Source organism: Mandrillus leucophaeus, unplaced genomic scaffold, assembly GCF_000951045.1.
Source record: "Mandrillus leucophaeus isolate KB7577 unplaced genomic scaffold, Mleu.le_1.0 Scaffold436, whole genome shotgun sequence".
Classification (NCBI taxonomy): Eukaryota; Metazoa; Chordata; class Mammalia; order Primates; family Cercopithecidae; genus Mandrillus; species Mandrillus leucophaeus.
The window spans coordinates 2249419-2270936 of record NW_012104654.1 but is presented as its reverse complement, the minus strand read 5'-3'; the positions used below and the strand labels follow the sequence as shown (position 1 = coordinate 2270936).

The window sequence follows — 21518 nt, the reverse complement described above, 5'->3', positions numbered from 1 at the left end:
GAGGCCGAGGCAGGCGGATCACTTGAGGTCAGGAGTTCGAGACCAACCTGGCCAACATGGTGAAACCCCATCTCTACTAAATACAAAAATTAGCTTAGCATGGTGGCACACCTGTAGTCCCAGTTACTTGGGAAGCTGAAACGGGAGAATCACTTGAACCCAGGAGGCAGAGTTGCAGTGAGCCGAGACTGCGCCACCACACTCCAGCCTGGGTGACAGAGCAAGACTCTGTCTCACAAATAAATAAATAAATATTGCAGCATTAAATTCTGGGCAGCAATATAAAAGCATGCTATTATCCTACAGATCACAATATAAAACACTATTTATTTTCATGTTTTTGAGAACAATGAACACACAAGATACAATCTCTGGAGGAGACCAGAATTCTTTTTTTAATCCACCGTTTTTTAAGGCTTCACATCTCTAGTCCAGCTTCATTGGATCACAGATAATCCCCCTCGACTGAGCATGGTGGCCCACGCTTGTAATCCCAGGACTTTGGGAGGCCGAGGAGGGCCGATCACTTGAGCCCAGGAGTTCGAGACCAGCCCGGGCAACATGGTGAAACCCCGTCTCTACCAAAGGAAAAAGAAAAGAAAAGAAATAAAGAAGAATTAGCTAAGTGTGGTTGTGTGCACCTGTAATCCCAGCTACTCGGAAGGCTGAGGTGGGATGATCTCTTGAGTCCAGGAAGTCTAGGCTGCAGTGAGCGGTGATCGCTCCACTGCATTCCATCCAGGGCAACAGAGCAAGACCCTGTCTTAAAACAGAAAATAATAAGAATACCATTCATTATCTTCTAACGCAAACAATCAATGGAGTTTCTACAGACCGAGACATACGTGGTGGCAGGACCTGCTTGTGTAACTGTTCCATCCTTTGCATTCGGCAGCGCCGAATCCCCTAGGCGACCCCGCGCTGGCTGGGGGCACTCTTTTTTCAGCCAAAGGCACGTTCCATTACCGCCCCTCAGGGGCGCGCCAGGCAGCGGGCCGGCCGAGCTGCCACCGCCCAGGGCGCCCTGTCCGGTTAACTTCAATGCCGACCTGGAAACTCATTCCGTGGTGCTCTAGATTGTTACAAAGTTCTGGGTGGTGCAGCCCCAGCGCGCCCCGCTCCCCGGCCTGCAGGTGGCATTCGAGTCTCTCCGCTGTCGGAATTGGGGACTGAATCACTGCGGCGCGGAAACCCCTTCCCCCAACAGGATCACCGGGAAAGTGGCACCATGGAGTCTCTATCCCTGGCTGTGGCCACGCCCCTCTCGCGGACTCCGCCCACCCCACGGGAATTGACTCTTGGTGATTGGAGGCGTGTCGAAGGCGGGGCTGGGGGAGGTGGGCTGAGGAGGCGGGGCCTGGGAGGGGACAAAGCCGGGAAGGGGAAAAGCTTGGACCCGCCCTATGGTCCCGGGTTTCTGCAGAGTCTACTTCAGAAGCCGAGGCACTGGGAATCCGGTTTGGGATTGCCAGGCTGTGTTTGTGAGTCTGAGCTTGTGAGCGGCTGTGGCGCCCCAACTCCTCGCCAGCATAGCATCCTGGCAGGTAACCTCTGGCTCCGAGGGGCGGCCCCGGTCCCTGGCTGTGGTGGGGTGGTTCTAATTCCCCAGAAGGCAGGAATCGGGTAAAGGAAGAAAGCGCAGATCTTGGGTGTGGAGGGAGTCGAGGCCTGCTGGCAAAGAAGGGAACAAATCCAGGTAATGAGAATGGGAAAAGAAAAAGGGGTAGGAGGGGATGCTGGATGCTTGGATATGCAGAAGGCCTGCTTTTGGGCATGGGAGGGAGAAATTGGGCGGTGGGGAAGTTGGATGCAATGACAAGGGGAAAATCATGTCTGCACTTAAGTTGGAAAATCGAGGGGTGGAGGTTGCAAGAATGCATGTAGAAGACTAAGCCTGGAGTGTAGGAGGAAGAAAATGTGCAGCAGCTGCGGGCTGGATGCAAAGGCGGCTGTTAAGCCGAAGACGGGCGTCTGCAGGGAACTCAGGCGGCGGGGAATAGCCCTGAGGCTGATCCCTCGCGCCCGCCAGGGGGCGTGGAGGGGGCGGAGCTCCAGCGGCCTTCCGAGGGGTCGCTAGGCCACACGGGGCCAGAGTGGGCTGGGAAAACACCCCCGCCAGTTCCGGGTGCGTGGAGTTTAAAAGGTCCCAGCACCAGCGAGAGGAGGGGAGGGGCAGGCGTGGAGACCTGGAAGGAGGTACCGATCCAGCCGTGGTTGCAGCCCTCTTGCACAACGGCCATAAGGACGGGTGCAGGCCAAGAGCAAGGACGTGCAAACCCCAAGACCTGCTGACGGGCAGCGAAGCGGGGACACGCAGAGATAATTGTGCTCCCGTGACCTTTATTTGGGAAGTGCCTGCGGGGCCTAAAACTGGCCTTTGTGCCTCCAAATACACTCACCACTGTACTTGAAACCAGATAAACTGGGCTGTCTGGCAGGTATTAAAAACAGCTAAATTCTCCTGTGAGTGTTCTGTATGTTAACACTTTCTATTCCTCATTTTGTTTTAGGAGATAAACTACATTCAGTTGAGTCTGCAAGACTGGGAGGAATTGGGGTGATAAATTCATTCACTGTCAAGGTAAGAATTAGCAATTTCCTCCCTTCTTCTGTGCTTTCTTTGATGTGGCAGTACAGTGTTTAACTGGTCTTGGGGGCAGGCCGAGGCACTGCAACGGAGTGAGTGAGGCATATTTCCAACGAATTCCAACAGCTTCCTTGTTTCTTTTAATCCAGTGCCTTCTCTGCAAGAGAACATTTTTGCCCAGAAATTATTGTAGTTCATGAACTCGGCAAAAAACAATCTGGCCAAAAATTTGAGGTTGATGAAAATAACATTAAATGGCTCTTTTTTTCGTTAAACTATTCTGTATTGTTATTCCAGGTTTATCTTCTGGAATTGCACAAGTATGTTAGGAGATAGGATTCAGCTACTTTAAGAGTAAATGAGCTGGTGCCTGTTGGTCTTCGAACAGCCCTTCCTTCTGAAGTTGGGGTTGGGGTGGAGACAAAATCTTGAGGGGCAACAAAGGTGGTCAGTCCAGTGGGGCCTCAAGCCCATCCCACAGAAATCAGATCCAGAAGAAATACAATTATGTTCTATGTGGTAGTAACAAAAAAGCTTCACTGTTTTAGTTAAAAGATGGTAAAAATTTCATGGCTAAGTAATGTGAGGAAAACCTGAAGCGTTTGAGGTATGCATGATGAGATAAAGAAAGATTATTGTAGAGAATACAGTTGCTTTAACTGAGAAGGAAATAGTGAACTAAAAAGATATCAGTCTTTTCATTTTAGGTACAATATTTGACCTTTATTAACTGTATTTGCCATCAATGATAAATTGCCATGTCATGACCGTTGCATCATACTATATAGGGGCATGGCCATGGAAGTGTAGTATCAGGAACCAGATAAGTTCACTGCCTCCTTTTTTGCTTTGTTTTAAAATAAGGATGAGTGTGACAGTGGAATCAAACATGAACTGAATCATGTGCTTTCAGCTGTACTACAAATTATACTTGACATTACAGATGGGAAGTAATTGGCTCATCCACACCATTCTGTTCATTTTTTTTAGTCTAGTTCAGTTCCAGAAGGTTCCCCAAAGGAATCTCCTAAACACTAGTAAGAAAAATTCTAGAATTGCAAATTTGGAAAGTGAAAATGGGCCTGGGGATTGGAAATACATCCAGGCTTGTCGAGAAACTGAAGCTTACTGTCTACTAATCATTATATTTTTATTTAAAGACCAAATTACTTTAGCTCAATTTTTAAAGAAAGATTATTTTAGGCCTCTTATCTAATAAATTTTTTAAGTCAATTCTCTTGACTTTTTTAGTCCTTAAGCGAATAAAAGCAATCTGTAGCTGTGTTGTTGGATTAAAAAAGAGTTTCCATTAGAGCATCATTAGAAGGAGTAGATAACTTTTAGCAGGCTCAGGGCTTCTTCTGCCTCTAGGGACAAGCTGGGACATGGTCTTCATTGAAGCCTCACAGTTTCATTTTTTCCAAAGGGTCCACCCTTGCACTTTCTGAGAATCAGATTGATTTGTATATGCTACCACCCTATCCTTAAAGTGCTGTCTTCCTAGGACAATGCACAGATTGTCCTGTCCCACTCACTAGCAGCTTACCCTTTCCTGTGAACAGCCAGAAGAAGATGACAGGGACATGCTTTGGTCCTGGGCAGTGGCCCTACTGTATAGAGATTCTTCTAATTGAGAAATCACTTTGTTGTATTTAGCCCCACATCTCGAATGTCTGAGTTATCTCTAGGAAAACAGTTCCCCCGGGGAATTCTTCATCTCGCCTTTAGACTTAAAGTTTCCCTAAATATGGGTCACAAGAACCAGTTGAATCTCCTCATGGCTAGTTATTTTTATTAAATAACAAAAACAGCCTCTTAAAAGAGGTGAAATACTAGCACTCACCACTCTGCTCATCTTGAGAGCCCAGTAAAATGATGAGCTGGACTGAAGTGTTTGATAAACATGAGATTGTGGAAATAATCTCATTTCATAAGACAAACCAGTAGTTGAGAATAATGATTGCATTATGAAGGCCATGTTATAGAGTCAGGCTCTCCCACGCTCCAGCTAGGTGGCCTTGAGAAAGCTCTTTTTCCTTTAACAAAGTAAAATGGGAAAATGATGTCCGTTTTTTAGGATTGTTATGAGGGCTAGCTCAGAAACTACATGTGAAACATAACACAATACTTTGTACAGAGAAGATACTCAATTCTAATGGTAAATAGAATTGCTGTTACCTCAACTGCGCATAAATTGAATTGCATGAATTGTTCTTTTAGTAGTCACCACGTTGTTTATATATTTACTTTCCCAATTATAATGAAATAAATGACAAGGCATGTATTTTTTTTTCTTTTTAGGTTTATTGAAGTCAAAATGTCCAAAAAAATCAGTGGCGGTTCTGTGGTAGAGCTGCAAGGAGACGAAATGACACGAATCATTTGGGAATTGATTAAAGAGAAACTCATTTTTCCCTATGTGGAATTGGATCTACATAGGTAAATGACTTACCCCTCCGTGTAGCAAACTCAGAAAGTATAATTGGCTGGGCATAGTGGTACACACCTGAAGTCGCAGCTACTTAGAAGGGAGAGGCAAGAGGATCCCTCAAGGCCAGGAATTCAAGTCCAACCTGGGCAACAGAGTGAGACCCCATCACTTTAAAAAAAAGAAAAACAAAAAGGAAGGAGAAACAGGAAAAAAAAAAAAAAAAGAACGTAATCTGAATTATTTTGAGGTGAAGTTAGCTTTTTTTATATAGATATAGCTGTGTTTTGTGAATAAAGTTTGTTTTAAGCCTAAATATATTCAGATGAATCTTCTATTTTAATTTTAACATACTGCTAGAAAAACTTGATTTATCATCTAAAAGTCAAGAATTATAAGGGAAAGAATGATTTTCAGATTCTTCTAACCTTCTGTTTCCTGTGAAGGTTTTATTTGTAACAAAGCAGTGGCTAAGAGTAAGTAGTACAATGTATTGAGAAAAGGGAAATAAGAGAGGATGTAAGAAACAGTAAACTGAATGCAGTTAACACAGTTTTGTCATTTCAAACTCAGTTTTCTATCACTCTGCTTAGTCAATGGACCTGTTTCCTTTTCATTCCTCACCTTTTGCCCTTTTCATATAATTGTAGTGCAGAAAGAATTCATGAAGTTACTTAATTGAACCCCTCCTTTCCAGCAAAAGTTCCCTTAAATCCTATGTCTCTTTGCCCTGCGTGTAAAGTGCTTGGGGACAGATGCAAACGTCTGTGTAATTCTCTCATTTTTTCGCTGTGCTTTTTATAAACTTGCTTCTATTCTTTGTATCTTTAGGTAGAGATAGAATTTTTTAAAGGGTAAAGTGGCTGAAGACTGGCATAGTAAAATATTGAGCAACACATTTCAGCCAAACTATTGGCAACTCTAAGTGTGTTTGCCTCAGCCCAGAATTAGCCATCAAAATTTGTCCTAAGGACCTGATTGAGTGGAGACATTTAATTCACATAATGTCATTAAACATACTTTTTAATTATTCTAATCCTAAGCTGCTGATGTCTATATTGAAATCATAAGATATAAATGCTTGCAGAAGTCAACCAAACATATAAGAAATTAGGCATAAAAATATCTTCCAACTAGGTTAAAAAAACAGCATTTTAGGAACTCCTGTTTCAGGACTTTACATGACAGTAGGTGAACTGGCAGGGTTCTTGTCCTTATAATGGCTGCAAAGATGCTTTGAGGCTCTTTAGTGTAGAATCATGAGGAGTTTTAAAGGGGAGGCACTATGACTAGGAGGAAAAAAGTTGGTGGCTGCAGACTAGATAATTTTTGGAGGCTCAAACAAGTTTTAAATTTTTCCAAAATTGCTATGATTATCACTGACTGGTTCTTTTTGAGGAGAATGGAGCAGATAGTTTGTTTTATGTAGGCTGGACAGTGGTCCCGGTAATTTGTTCCTTCCTTTCTTATCTTGTTAGAAATGTTAAGAAGACAAGCAAAAAATCTACTAATTTGCTGGTAGATTCTCCTCATGAGAAATGGTTCCCAGGAACTTGAAAATTACTGATCATACCTCCTGTTAGAGTTGGGATTGGATCAGCATTTCCTGTGCAAGAAGATAACAAAGGACATGACTTCACTAGATTTATATGATTTATCTAAAGTCGAAGCAGCTGGGAATTATTTTTATCTGGAAATAAGTCAAGATTACTATCTCTTTGTTTGCATCATGAGTTGGGTAGGAGATCTAAGAAAGGAAAATAAAGGAACCAAAAAGAAATCTAGAGGCATAATAGTTCAGCAAGTTTTAAGAGCTGAAAAACTTTTCTTTAAATCCTTGGAGAACAGAATACATTGTTACATTATTTTGTTTTCTTGCTTTTTAACAAACTGTTACATGCTTCAAATAAAGCTTTGCAGTCATTTTCTATGTTCCCTGGACAACCCAACATTCTTTCAACTCTGAATGACCTGCAATCTTAGTGTTGGTGTATATTAAGCTGTAACTCTCTGGTATACACAAAACCATGATGATTCCATTACTTACCCAATAAACTGTAGGCTTGTTTCCAGAACAAGCACTTGCTCAAGAATTAGAGAAAGAATTAGCCGGGCATGGTGGCGCATGCCTGTAGTCCCAGCGGCTTGGGAGGCTGAGGCGGGAGAATCACTTGAACCCAGGAGGCAGAGGTTGAGTGAGCCGAGATCATGCCACTGCACTCCAACCTGGGCAACAAAACAAGACTCGTCTCAAAAATAATAATAATAATAATTAGGGAAAGGCTAATTTTATGACTGGCATTAATGAAGGAGCCATTAGCATTTTTGGCATCAACTGTCACATCTTTACCTCCTACCACTTTAATGTCAAAATACAAAAAATCCTTTAAGCCCTCCCACCCCCTTTTATTTTTAAAGAACAATATTTACTAAGGGAAAAAGGTGGCTCTTAGGCTTACACTTAATTATACTAATTATATGGAGAGAAACCCGGCCGTTATTTCCTCTATCTGTTGAAAAACAGGAGGCAAAGGGCAGAGTTTGATGGTTTCCATTCAGTTTCCTGATAGACAGCTTCCCATTACAAGAGGAGGGGCGGCCCGGCAGTCTAGCCTCTCTTAGTTCTCTTTTTAGTTGGCACCCATGTTCTGTGTTTAGGGTGTGCTAATGCTAAAACTTGGCAGATTTTGGTATACTTGGAGCCTTCACTTTCTCATAATGAGCTCTATATGCCATCACTGTAGTTATAGGTTACAACTATCCGTTTGTCTGAAAAATTTTGCTTCTAATTTTTCTCTTTCTAGCTATGATTTAGGCATAGAGAATCGTGATGCCACCAACGACCAGGTCACCAAGGATGCTGCAGAAGCTATAAAGAAGTATAATGTTGGCGTCAAATGTGCCACTATCACTCCTGATGAGAAGAGGGTTGAGGAGTTCAAGTTGAAACAAATGTGGAAATCACCAAATGGCACCATACGAAATATTCTGGGTGGCACGGTCTTCAGAGAAGCCATTATCTGCAAAAATATCCCCCGGCTTGTGAGTGGATGGGTAAAACCTATCATCATAGGTCGTCATGCTTACGGGGATCAAGTAAGTTATGTTGGCAATAATTTGATTTTCCATGTTCTTTTTTCATGGCCCAGACTTTCCAACTTATATGTGTTTTATTCTTATCTTTTGGTATCTACACCCATTAAGCAAAGTACAAAATTGATCAATGCATATATGTATAACTGTATATTTACACACATTTAGCTAAAGGCAAATACAAATAAACTTACAAATAGGCATCCATCTCAACACATTTTTTCAAACATGCTGTTTTTTTTTTCCTTTATCCTTTTATTCAGTTATACCATAGGATATTGCCATTTTTATGTTTGTAATTTCATATGGTTCAACCAGATCTGTGGTTTTCAACACTGGCTGCACAATAGGATCCTCCTACAAGTTTTTTTGGTGGTTTTGTTTTGCTTTGCTTGATTTGTTTCTTTGTTTTAGTTCCAATGTTGAGTACCACCCTACACAAATTGAAATCTGAATTCCATGGGGTTTAGCCATTTTAAAGCTCCCTAGGTGAATCTAATACGCAAACTTGAGAACCACCAAAGATTGTATTAAACATGATCCCATCATGCATAAAAGAAAAAACTGGCTGGGTACCATCGTTCACATCTGTAATCCTAGCACTTTGAAGGCCAAGTTGGAAGGACTGCTTGAGGCCAGGAGTTTGAGACTAGCCTGAATAGCAGAACCCTGTCTCTACAAAAATGAAAAGTATTTCAATAATTACATCAATTGCTCATGGAAGAGCCAGTTTTATTGTTGATTCATATTTAAAGTGAGTAGGCAAAGCTGAGTGGAGTGGCATGTGCCTATAGTCCCAGCTATTTGGGAGGCTGAGGCCTGAGGATCCCTTAAGCCCAGGAGTTCAAGGTTACAGCTATGAGCTATGATCACACCACTGCCTGCACAACAGAGCAAGACCCTGTCTCAAAAAAGAAAAAGAAAAAAAAAAAAAAAACTGACTCGGTAGTTGAAAGCAGCCTTACTAAAGCATTCCTGCCTGCTTGGAAAAACAGTATTGCTTCTTTACTTCTGTACCAGTAGGCTTGTTGCCAAATTAAGCAAAAAACTGCCAAGTAAACAAAATCAAAGTTCAGTGTTGAAACTGAGGTTTCAGACTTTCACAGAAAGTAGTTTATGTCTTAAAAGGACCTTAAAAACAGGAATCTCTGATGTTGAAATCCGGAGGTTTTAATGTAGCCATCATTGAAAACAGTGTGTTGAGGGTAAACAGTTTAGTCCTTGAGGGATCAGTTAACTTTGTTCCACCCTGTGGCTAAAACTATCCTTTCGTCCTGGCCAGAGCCTTCAGAAATAGCTCCCAGGGGCCCAGGCAAGGGAAGGTAGATGGCAGTGGTGCAAACTCGCTAATCTTGCAAACATCACCCTCGATTCTTTTGGGCTCAGTCGTGCCTTTTTTGTGTGTGTATCCTTTTTGTGTTTTGTTTTTGAGACAGTCTCGCTCTGCCGCCCAGGCTGGAGTACAGTGGCATGATCTTGGCTCACTACAAGCTCCGCCTCCTGGGTTAAGCAAATCTCCTGCCTCAGCCTGCTGAGTAGCTGGGGATTACAGGCACCTGCCACCACACCTGGCTAATTTTTGTGTTTTTAGTAGGGATGGGGTTTCACCATGTTGGTCAGGCTGGTCTCAAACTCCTGACCTCGTGATCTGCCCGTCTTTGCCTCCCAAAGTGCTGGGATTACAGGCGTGAGCCACCACACCCGGCTTTCCTTTGTTTTTGTTTTGTTTTGTTTTGTTTTTGGCATCAGTTATTTGTAAAAATGGCCATTGTACTTATTAAGTCCAGAAAGAGAATTTCAAACCTCAGGTCGATTCACAGACTGTTTAAATATACATAAACCTATACAATGCATTTATGGTGCTTTGGTGCCTCAGTTTCTCCCTTTTCAGAAATAGTAATAAATTACCACTCATATTTAATTTACAGACTTTATATGTCAACAATGTTCTGTGTAAAGTAGGTATTTAATCTTCATTGTTACTTGCTGTTCTTTGACCAACTGTTATTAGTATTTCTCTTTTTTTTTTTTTTTTCCGAGATGGAGTCTTGCTCTGTTGCCCAGGCGAGTGCAGTGGCACGATCTCAGCTCACTGCAAGGTCCGCCTCCTGGGTTCACGCCATTCTCCTGCCTCAGCCTCCTAGTAGCTGGGACTACAGGTGCCCGCCACCACGCCCGGCTAATTTTTTGTATTTTTAGTAGAGACGGGGTTTCACCGTGTTAGCCAGGATGGTCTCGATCTGCTGAGCTTGTGATCCGCCCACCTCGGCCTCCAAAAAGTGCTGGGATTACAGGCATGAGCCACCACGCCCAGCCTGTTATTAGTATTTCTCTACACATATAGATGTGGCCAGCGCCTGCTGGTACCTAACTCTGCAAGTATCTGATTCAAGTCATTGAAGAAGATACAATGCAGCAAAGACTTCTGGATGTCTAGTATATGCCAGGCATATTATTCCACTCAGTAGCTGAGGCCCATAAGGGAGGTGTCTGTCCTTGAACAGCCCTTTCCAAAAACCATCATCATCCCATTGTAGCTGCTCCCAGAATGATTTGATTGCTCCATATGAACAAGTCCTATAACACTAGTAACAATGATACCATGAGAGACCGAGCTCCGATGGCCTAAGGATGGACCAGACCTCAAGTCCTTTGACCCTGGATGCAGTATTTGTACTATATCATAGTTCCCTCCTTGTAAGGCTGATGTAAGAATCAAATGAGGTGATACAAGTTAAGCACTTAAAGCGTCTGGCATAGAGTAAGGACAAAGCATTAGCTACCTCAGTACTACAACTAGTATTGTTATCATCACCCTCTAGGGAGACTTCCCTGGCTTCCATGCCATGGTCACCTCTTTTCTTTTGTCATCCTATAGTCTTTTAGGGGGGGTCTATACTCTCTTTTGGCATTTGAAAGCTCTTATATTGCTTTTCACTTGTATATGTCTTTATTGGGTTGTAAACTTCCTAAAGGAAACTGGCTTATGTTATTCTCTGTCCTCTCCAGATCAGTGCTCAGAAAACTTTCCTGTACATCATATAGGCACCTAATAAATATTTATTGATTTGGGGGAACTTCTAGACCTCTTCATCCACATCTCCTAACAAAAAAAAAAAAAAAAAAAAAAAGTTTAAAAACTACCTTAGTTGTCTAGGCATCTTCTAGGTCTATATTGTATGCATATGATCCTTATAATTCCTGCTAGGGTATTTTTTTTTTCTTTATACCCTTTTTCCCCCCTACATAGTACAGAGCAACTGATTTTGTTGTTCCTGGGCCTGGAAAAGTAGAGATAACCTACACACCAAGTGACGGAACCCAAAAGGTGACATACCTGGTACATAACTTTGAAGGTATGTATGACTGTAGCATAAGCTTCATCTTTTTTTTTTAAACAAATGATTTAGATAACATTTTTATTGCTTTTTTAAAGTTAGTTATGTGGCTGCCTAAAAATATAATCTGAATCTACAGTGTTTTTGCAAAACCCGAAACCTGACATAAAAAAGTAATTTGCTTCCATACCTTCCTGTGGCATGATTAAAGGCACAAAAGAGTTAGCCACTTAATTGGAAATGCCTTTCGGCAAAGACAAGGAGATAATTACGCATTTATCTTAAAGCACAGAGAGAAGGTTGGCAGAAATCTGTTGTGCGTGAATTGTATACATTAAATATTAATATTCTCAAATCACCTGGCATATAATCCTGCCCTTTGCTCTGATAGGGTTTGTATCTGGAAGAGGTTGCATTATATATTTGCTGAAGTTTTCTTCTTGCCCTTCTGGGTATTTATCCTGTGAAAGTGGAACATTTGCTTTTTGCCTTTTCTTTCCCAGCTACCCTGCTACCTTTGATGGTAAATCCCACCCACAAGTTGTTGAAACAATTAGTCGGCCCTTTTCCTTCGCTATTGAAGTTGTTGAAAGCACTCACACAAACAAAAAAAACCCCAACATTCACCTAGCTTTTGTTTTTCTTGCCTCTTCCAAATAATATCATTTATTGGAATCTGGTTCTGCAGGCTTCAGCACCTTTCACCCTGAACCCAAGTTAACCCTGAGCGTTGGCATAGATTCAAGTTCTATCTAAACAGAGTTCAATAAGAGTTGTAAAAGACGGTGATTACATGTAGCATAATTATTTCTACTTATTTCTACCAACTACAGGAGGAGTGTTCAGTATCCTCCAAGAGATTATAAGAATTTTCATTCAGTATTTGAAATGCAAGTTTTTCTCAATAACTGAGGATTGAGTATACCCCCAAAGTTTAAAATAGATGTTGGGAATTGTAAAGGTAGGTGTGTTTGTCCATTCTTGCGTTGCTATAAAGAAGTACCTGAGGCTGCGTAAGTTATAAAGAAAAGAGGTTTAATTGGCTCATGGTTCTGCAGGCTGTACAAGCCTGGTTTCAACACCTGTTCCTGGTGAGGGCCTCAGGAAGCTTCCAATCTTGGCAGAAGGCGAACAGACAATAGGTGTATCACATAGCAAGAGAAAGAGAAGGGGGAGGTCCCAGACTCTTTTAAACAACCAAATTTCAAGTGAATTAACTGAGCAAGAACTCACATAATCACCAAAGGGGATGGTGCTAAGCCATGCATAAGAGATCCAACCCCATGTTCCAATCACCTCCCACCGGGCCCCACCTCCAACATTGGGAATCACATTTCAACATGAGATTTGGAAGGGACAAATATCCAAACCATATCAGTATGTAAAAGAAGTTTCAAAATTCTTTGCCTTTTCTTACATGTATTTATGCTTCATACCAGTTTTTGGTATTTCTGCATCTTCAGGATTTTAAAGACTGTATGTTTTTTCATTTCTATTGTACTTCCAAAGCAAGTTAGAATGTCCTTATCTAGAACTGGCTTTTCTCTCATTATATGCCTCAGAAATTTGTAGAATATTCAGGTTGGAAACCTGTCTGGGACTTCTGAAGTCTAGTCTCAGATGTGAGAGCTGAGAAGTAGGTCATTCGGTTGTGATAGGTAACTTTACCCTTATTACAACTACACTACATTTATTCTTCTCCCTTTTTTTCCTCTTATTGGTTTCTCCTCTACAGAGGGTGGTGGTGTTGCCATGGGGATGTATAATCAAGATAAGTCAATTGAAGATTTTGCACACAGTTCCTTCCAAATGGCTCTGTCTAAGGGTTGGCCTTTGTATCTGAGCACCAAAAACACTATTCTGAAGAAATATGATGGGCGTTTTAAAGACATCTTTCAGGAGATATATGACAAGTAACTATAGTTCTTTTTTAACATTTTCCTTATTCTCAAGCTGACATTTGTCATATAGAGTATGTATCTCCCTGTCCCTATGATTCTGGGGAAATTGAGTGAAAATCATCACTGTCTCTTAAAGATAAGGGCAAAGCTGAGGTTTAGCAGGAGTGAAACAAAACCACTCAGAGTTGCTTTTAGAAGATAAACATGTTCTCAAATAAGGGCCCCACAAGAATTTTTTTCAGAGCCAGGTTCTTTAATGTTTAAATAAAAGTACCCTGTTAGTGATAGGAAGTTCTAATTTTTCATGTGGGAGTTTCTAAGTCAGACCCATTTCCATGCTTTCTGAAGCCCATTGTTAGAATTTAAAACTCTGTTTTAGTGGAGTCATTTGAGCTTAAGTCTAAGTTTATAACAACACTGGCGTCCACAGCACAGCAGGTGAGCATGTGTTAATATTTAAGATTGGCATAAGTCTCTTTAGGTGCAGGTGTTCAGGCCAAAATGTTCCTGAGTCATTTTGATTCCTCCTACTGCTGCCCATCTATACCAAGCCCAGAATCTGTCCGGAATATGTTTTAGTTTCCTGAATGACACCAAGCAGTAGAACAGCCTTTTCAAAAATACATTTTTAAAATAAGCTGAATCTCAAGAATCTGATCTATAGTATAATGAAAACTGAAAAGTGAGGTAGTCATTGGGATACTCTACTGTCTCAATTCTCACAGCTTCCCTGCAAGGTGGGTAAAATTGTTCTTACAGATGGTCAAATTGAGTTTTACAGCTAGAAAATGATTGGGCTAGGATTTGAGCCAATATCTGTCAGATTCCTGAGTTTCTGCTGCTTCCACTAAAATATATGCTGCTGCTTGTGTGTCCTATCTTCTCTTTGGGACAAACAGATGATATCCGTAACAAAATCAATTTTATTATTATTCTCTTTTCTCTCTTGTTTCCTAGGCAGTACAAGTCCCAATTTGAAGCCCAAAAGATCTGGTATGAGCATAGGCTCATCGATGACATGGTGGCCCAAGCTATGAAATCAGAGGGAGGCTTCATCTGGGCCTGTAAAAACTATGATGGTGACGTGCAGTCGGACTCTGTGGCCCAAGGTACGGAGGTGGAGCCTGGCCTGTGGGAACTGGGTCATTCCAGGGTAGTTCTCTAATTTGGGGAGGGGAGTTTTGTAGTCCTTTGCTGTAAAATCATGGAATGTTAAAACTCCAGGTCCACTGTCTTATCTGACAGCTAAGGAAATGAAGCTCAGACTAGAGAAGTGATTTACTCAAGACCACAAGGGAAGTAAATGAGTGGATTGACACTCCTGGCTCCAGCCTTAGATGTTAACACAGTTTCTCTCGTAACCTTTTTCCCCACTTGAAGTTTTAAAGCCTACCTGATCTGAAAAATCACTCCCTTTCCCTGCCCTCTTTGTCCTTTGGTGAAAATGTAAAAAACCAGGGCACTCAGGCAAGGAGGGATAAAGTGAGGAGCCTGATCATGTCATAACCAAGCTTTGGTGCCTGCAAAGCTCATTTGTCTAGCAGCAGGACCTACTCATGTCCCTCTGCCAGCTGCTATTCTGGTAGAATAGAAAACAAATGTGTTTGGCCGGGCACAGTGGCTCATGCCTGTAATCCCAGCACTTTGAGAGGCCAAGGCAGTGGTTCACTTGAGGCCAGGAGTTCGAGACCAGCCCGGCCAACATAGCAAAATCCAATCTCTACTTTAAAAAAAAAAAAATACCAAAATTAGCCAGGTGCAGTCACATGCCTCCAGTGGCTGGGACCACTCAGGAGGCAGAGGCATGAGAATTTCTTGAGCCTGGGAAGCGGAGGTTGCAGTGAGCTGAGACCGTGCCACTATACTACAGCCTGGGCAACAGAGCAGGACTCTTGTCTCAACAACAACAAAAAAATACAAGCGTTTTTGTTTACTGCTTAGCTTATACACAAATACATTGAGCAAAGAACCCAGGACTGTTTACAGAAATTCCAGAAGTTTCATGCATGGGGTAAGGGCCAAATCAACAGAAACACAGCACCTGGTTTCCTCAGCGCCAAGTTGCCCTTCAGTTTCAGTTGCCCATGGTAGCTGTGTGAACTTGAATCTCCCCAGATGAATGTTTGTTAACTTTAATTATGTTTGTTTTTCCCAAGAAGTTCTACTTTTTCTTTCTCTTATCAGTGTTAAGCATCTCCTCTCAGTTTGAAAATCAGTAGATCAACCTGGTTAAAGATAACTTTTATGTCAGATAAATGAGTTACACAACTCTCTCCTTACCCTGCTTCTGTTTCTCTACATTCTCACAATCATTTGTACTGAATGCAACAGAGGAAGGAGTGGTGTTGCTTTGTGATGACTCCGTGGTTGATTATTAACTTCACAGGTGATGTTGGGAGGTAGCAAAAATGGAGAAAAGAAGAAAATCAATTGTATAGATATAAGAGTTGTAATGTGGTTCTTTCAATAAGAAACTACAGAAATGAATTGTTGTATTGAGGGTATGAAAGAGAGCGAGGAAGGGCAACTGGGATGTTCTTGGATCCAACCGATCCTGTGTTTACCTGCCTTCTCTTCCCAGTCCCAGCAAGTGTATGAGCAGCTTGAGGGTAGGAGACAGCTCTCATCCATCTTTATTTCCCCAGAACAGCAGAGCATTGCACATAAGAATAACAGTAATAGATTGAGCTCTCACTGTGTCCAGTACTATTCTAAGAAATATATAGTTTTCATATATATTTATGAATATATGTATATTTATCTAATCCCACAGCAACCTAGTGAAGTAGGTGCTGTTATTACTCCCATTTTACAGATAAGAAAACTGAGCCACAGTAGCTATAAAGCCACAGAACTAGAGTGGAATGCAGGCAGTTGGACCCTGAACCCTCCATCAGGGAGTAGGTACCCCTGAGATAAGTGAGGGGAAAATGCAGCCTTTCCAGACCCATTGGCTCTGACATCTGGAACAGGGATCCTGCCTTCTGAAAGGCAGAATTATTGGTGATTCCATGTGCTCATGTTTACTTTGCTTACTAAGACCTATCAAGATAGAGTCATTTATGCTCTCATTTCTGAGAGACTCCGTGCTCTTCATGCAGTTGGACCCAATGCTTCATGCTCCGCTACTTACAGGGTATGGCTCTCTCGGCATGATGACCAGTGTGCTGGTTTGTCCAGATGGCAAGACAGTAGAAGCAGAGGCTGCCCACGGGACTGTAACCCGTCACTACCGCATGTACCAGAAGGGACAGGAGACGTCCACCAATCCCATTGGTAAGATGGTGTTTACACTGATTTTTCACCAGAGAGTGCTCTCCAAAGGATATCTCCAAAGCAGCTCAGATGTGTTCCCTTGGCTTCTCAGTGTTTTGTGTGCAAAGTCATCACTAAGTAGCTGATTTGTTCTACTAATAAGATCTATTTGAATATGCTTCTTAAAATATAAAATACATGCTTTTCTGTTTTGTGGGAGAACATAGGTTACAGAGAAGAATTATCAACAAGCATTTTCCTTTACCCGTGGTGCAGTGAAATGTCACATAAGGCTACAAATCTAAAAGTCACAGGGATAGATCCTTTCAACCAGTTTCAAAGATAGCACTTTAAAAGGAGATTACAGCCTGGAAAAAGGAGACCAATATAGACAAGAGATAGAAGAGAATGTGACCTTTTTCAAATCAGAAAATGCCTTAAGTTTCAAGCACTAGTACCATGCCATGAAAATGTGTTTTCTTAAAGTTTCTGTTTGGTAAAATATTTCTAACTTTCCTAAAACTTCTGACCCATGTTGTTAGTATCTAAAGAAGTCTGTCACCTAAACAAAAAACTATTCTGTTTTTGGGAGCTATGAGACATTTGGAAACCTCTGTAACTGGGATGATGGGAGTGTTGGGTTTTTTCCCCCCTTTTAGCTTCCATTTTTGCCTGGACCAGAGGGTTAGCCCACAGAGCAAAGCTTGATAACAATAAAGAACTTGCCTTCTTTGCAAATGCTTTGGAAGAAGTCTGTATTGAGACAATTGAGGCTGGCTTCATGACCAAGGACTTGGCCGCTTGCATTAAAGGTTTACCCAAGTAAGTATAAGATGCCCTAGCGTCTGTGGTCAAATTAACACTTATCCTCATTGGGCTTAGAGCATCAGTGCTTTCTGGAAATATATAAATTGTTATTCATCATCTAGTTCAGCAGTCAGCAGACATTATCTGTAAATTGTCAGATAGTGAACATTTTAGGCTTTGTAGGACATACAGTCTTTTTGCAACTACACAACTACTCAACTTTGCCTCTGCCATTGTAGCAAAAAAGCAGTCATAGACAATACAGAATCAAATGGTGTGACAACAATCAAACTTTTATGCTCGAAACCATGTGCTGGGCTGTAATTTGCTGACATCCTATCTAGTTGACAATCATTGAATGAAAAGGTTCTATTTAATCTTAAGAAGCAGATTATAGACAAATAGAAACAAAGGTACTTCAGAGGCTATTTTATTCTACACCTTTATTTTCTTTAACTTACCGATGAGAAAAGTGAGCAGCACAGGTTTAAGGTGTGCAATTGTTTATAGTCCCTTAAGTATCTGTAACCGATATTTAGGCAAATATTTGACAGCCCATATGTTTACTGAGAATTTTTCTGAGAACATGGTAGCCAGTATCCTGGGGGGATTGGCTCCATATCTCAACCAGTGCATCCACAGAGGTCCCAAGTAGGATCAGTATACCCCATAATGGGGATATACTTGATCACTGCATGTTTCTTAATTTAAATTTTCAGCAAGATTGCAGTGTTTGAAATGGTCTTATCAGTGGAATACCTTTGTAGCCTATTTAATAGGCACCTGTCAGCAGGATTATGTTATCCAGTCTACTGTCTTTCGTTTTTCCTTTTTTTTCTTTTCTATTGAGACACAGTCTCGCTCCGCACAGGCTGGAGTGCAGTGGCGTGATCTCAGCTCACTGCAACCTCCGCCTCCCGGGTTCAAGCGATTCTCCTGCCTCAGCCTCCCAAGTAGCTGGGACTACAGGTGTGTGTCACCATGCCCAGCTAATTTTATTTTATTTTATTATCATTATTATTATTATTTGTATTTTTAGTAGAGACGGGGTTCCACTTTTAGCCAGGATGGTCTCCATCTCTTGACCTCATGATCTGCCCACCTTGGCCTCCCAAAGTGCTGGGATTATAGGCATGAGCCACCAGGCCTGGCCTGTCTTTTGTTTTCTTAAGACACTGATAGAAATAATAACATTATATCCTTTTGTAAGGACATGTAACAGTTTGTGGGAAGGTGGGTAAAGGTTTGGCTATGCCCTGAATAAGTTTTGTTATGTTTAAGAATGAGGAAGAAGTGGGATGATTTTGGTTTCAGCAGCATTAGTCTGAACTGAAACTCCGTGATAATTTCACCCCCAAAGCTACATAGCAAGAAACCTAACTGAGTATGTGTGGGTGAGTCTCTACTGCAGGCTGCCTGGAGAGCCTGAGTACTGAGCCTGGGTCAGCCCCAGGAACCTTGAACATAGTCATTGTCTCTAAATTTTGTAGCTTACTAACATGAATGTGTTTTCTTCCAGAAACAAAGAGAATACTATTTTAAGTAGCATTTCTAGGACTTTACCGCTACCTGCTACCATATCAGAGACAAACTAAATTTTCTTTTTCTTCCTCCCCATTAGTGTGCAACGTTCTGACTACTTGAATACATTTGAGTTCATGGACAAACTTGGAGAAAACTTGAAGATCAAACTAGCTCAGGCCAAACTTTAAGTTCATAACTGGGCTGAGGAGGATAAGTGTCTTTTGGTACCTAGGTCTATAGGTTTACATTTTTCTGTATTACACTCAAGGATAAAGGCAAAATCAATTTTGTAATTTGTTTAGAAGTCAGAGTTTATCTTTTCTATAAGTTTACAGCCTTTTTCTTATATATACAGTTATTGCCACCTTTGTGAATGTGGCAAGGGACTTTTTTTAAAATTTTGTTTTATTTTCTAGTACCAGCCTCAGGATTTGGTTAGTACTGATTTGTATTCACTGTCACTTTTTCTCATGTTCTAATTATAAATGACCAAAACCAAGATTGCTCAAAAGGGTAAATGATAGCACAGTATTGTTCCCTAAAATATGCATAAAGTAGAAATTCACTTCCTTCCCCTCCTGTCCATGACCTTGGGCACAGGGAGGTTCTGGTGTCACAGATGTCCCGTTTTGTGAGGTAGAGCTGTTAAACTTGCACATGACTGGAACAAAGTATGAGTGCAACTCAAATGTGTTGAAGATACTGCAGTCATTTTTGTAAAGAGCTTGCTGAATGTTTCCAATAGACTAAATATTGTTTAGGCTACAGGAGAGTTTGGAATCCGGAATAAATACTACCTGGAGGTTTGTCCTCTCCATTTGTCTCTTTCTCCCCTGGCCTGGCCTGAATATCATGCTACTCTAAATATAGCATATTTCATCCAAGTGCAATAATGTAAGCTGCATCTTTTTTGGACTTCTGCTGGCCTGTTTTATTTCTTTTCTGTAAATGTGATTTCTCAGAAGTTGATATTAAACACTATTCTGGTCCTTATCTTCTCCTGAACTGTTGATTTTAATTAAAATTAAGTGCTAATGACTATTCTGCGTTTCTGTTTATTGGATGCCAAGCACCATGCTACATCCTAGCCATAGGAGTGTCATCTGAAAAAATTTTCTGCTCTTAAAAAGTTCACCATGGTGGAAATAGATAAGTAAATAGTAAGATGTAGATCCTGCAGTGAAAGGAAAGAAGACCAAAAAGGGAACTAAAGGAATAATTAAGGAATATTAGAGAATATATTCTATCTATGCACATGCTAAGGAGTTTAGTCATTATATATATATTATCTTGTAAATGATTAGGGATCCAGTGAAGACTTTTAAGAAATAAGGGACTTGATCATATTTTTATTTTCAAAAATAGCACTCTGGGAAACTTGTATAAAAAATGGATAATGGCTGTGGGAGGCCAAGGCGGGCAGATCACAAGGTCAGGAGTTCAAGACCAGCCTGGCCAATACGGTGAAAACCCATCTCTACTAAAAATACAAAAGTTAGCCAGGCGTGTTGGTGCACGCCTGTAGTCCCAGCTACTCGGGAGGCTGAGGCAGAAGAATCGCTTGAACCTGAGAGGCAGAGGTTGTCGTGAGCCGAGATCGCACCACTGCACTCCAGCCTGGGCAACAGAGCGAGACTCCGTCTCAAAAAAACCAAAAAAGAATGGATAGTGGGGGGTGGGGAGGAGGGTGTTGGGTGCAGTTGAGGAAGGAGGACCAGTTCGGAGGCTGTTGCAATACTTCAGGTGGGAAATGATGAAGATCTGACCGGAACAGTGGCACCAGGAAGAGAGTGGGATAATCCCTGGGATAAGGAAGTTGAATGGCCGGGTCTTGGCAAGGTCAAGGATATGTGGGGATGGAGGGACAGGAGCAAGTCAAAGATGCTTCCCACTTTGTGGCTTCACACCTGGGGAAAGGCTGCTCCACATCCTAGCATCTCTGGGAGGGAGGCCCTGGTGAGCTTTTGCGCTCTTACACATCAAAAGTCAGTGAGTTGGGGTGGAGATCCTTGGTAATTTCTAGTCTACCTTCCTGGCAAGCTTGGAATTGGGCCCCAGACCCTGCTCTACACAAATCTCCTTGAAGGCCCAATGAAACATGGAGCCTTTCAGAATTCGATGGCATGGAGCTTATTCAAAATGAGCTTTTGACCAATTTCCCTCAGCACTACCCCCAAAATACATCCCAATCCAAGCCCACAGTCCCAGAACAGCCCTGTTGAGAAGAGATTCTCATGAAGTAGGGGAGGCCCATGTGGCTTGGGCAATTTATTACTGACCAAATTGAAGTTAGAATCCAAACCATGTGAGCTCTCCTGGCAAGGGAAATAAAAATCAATTTTCACATAAGATAACCGGTGTCAGGTCACTCAGGTGATAGAAAAAAAAACATTGCTTCTAGTTAACATCAAGAAAGAGGCAATAAATATTTTCATCTCATGTAAGATTTTTAAGATTTTTCAGTAAAAGATTTTATAACCTATACTGTAGTTTGTAAAAGGAATAGAGATCTACATAAATTAGAATAGAAGACACATAATCATTGTTTCTCTGGTGGCTTTTTGCTGATAAATTCAACTAGTCTT

The 21518-nt window shown here is 41.5% G+C and overlaps 2 protein-coding genes across 5 annotated transcripts in view; both read left to right on the top strand.

Annotated features, from left to right (window-relative positions):
- Window positions 1–1076, top strand: part of LOC105549404 — an 11246-nt gene extending 10170 nt beyond the window's left edge. Inside the window, 1 exon segment of the mRNA XM_011993921.1 lies at window positions 896–1076. Coding sequence (XP_011849311.1) covers window positions 896–1076 — 181 coding nt within the window.
- On the top strand, window positions 684–19976 carry IDH1 (isocitrate dehydrogenase 1 (NADP+), soluble). Of its 4 annotated transcripts, XM_011993913.1 has the most exons (11): window positions 684–952; window positions 1424–1544; window positions 2511–2581; window positions 4889–5026; window positions 7820–8111; window positions 11359–11464; window positions 13182–13359; window positions 14305–14456; window positions 16483–16623; window positions 17262–17424; window positions 19031–19976. In XM_011993913.1, the coding sequence occupies exons 4-11, from the start codon at window positions 4905–4907 to the stop codon at window positions 19119–19121; spliced, it is 1245 nt and encodes a 414-aa protein (XP_011849303.1). In that variant the 5' UTR covers window positions 684–952; window positions 1424–1544; window positions 2511–2581; window positions 4889–4904; the 3' UTR covers window positions 19122–19976. The 4 variants fall into 4 exon arrangements, with proteins under 4 accessions (XP_011849303.1, XP_011849302.1, XP_011849304.1 ...); XM_011993912.1 differs by lacking the exon at window positions 684–952 and having other exon boundaries at window positions 1340–1544; XM_011993914.1 differs by lacking the exons at window positions 684–952; window positions 1424–1544 and adding an exon at window positions 2028–2143.
- The last annotated feature ends 1542 nt before the right edge of the window (window positions 19977–21518 follow it).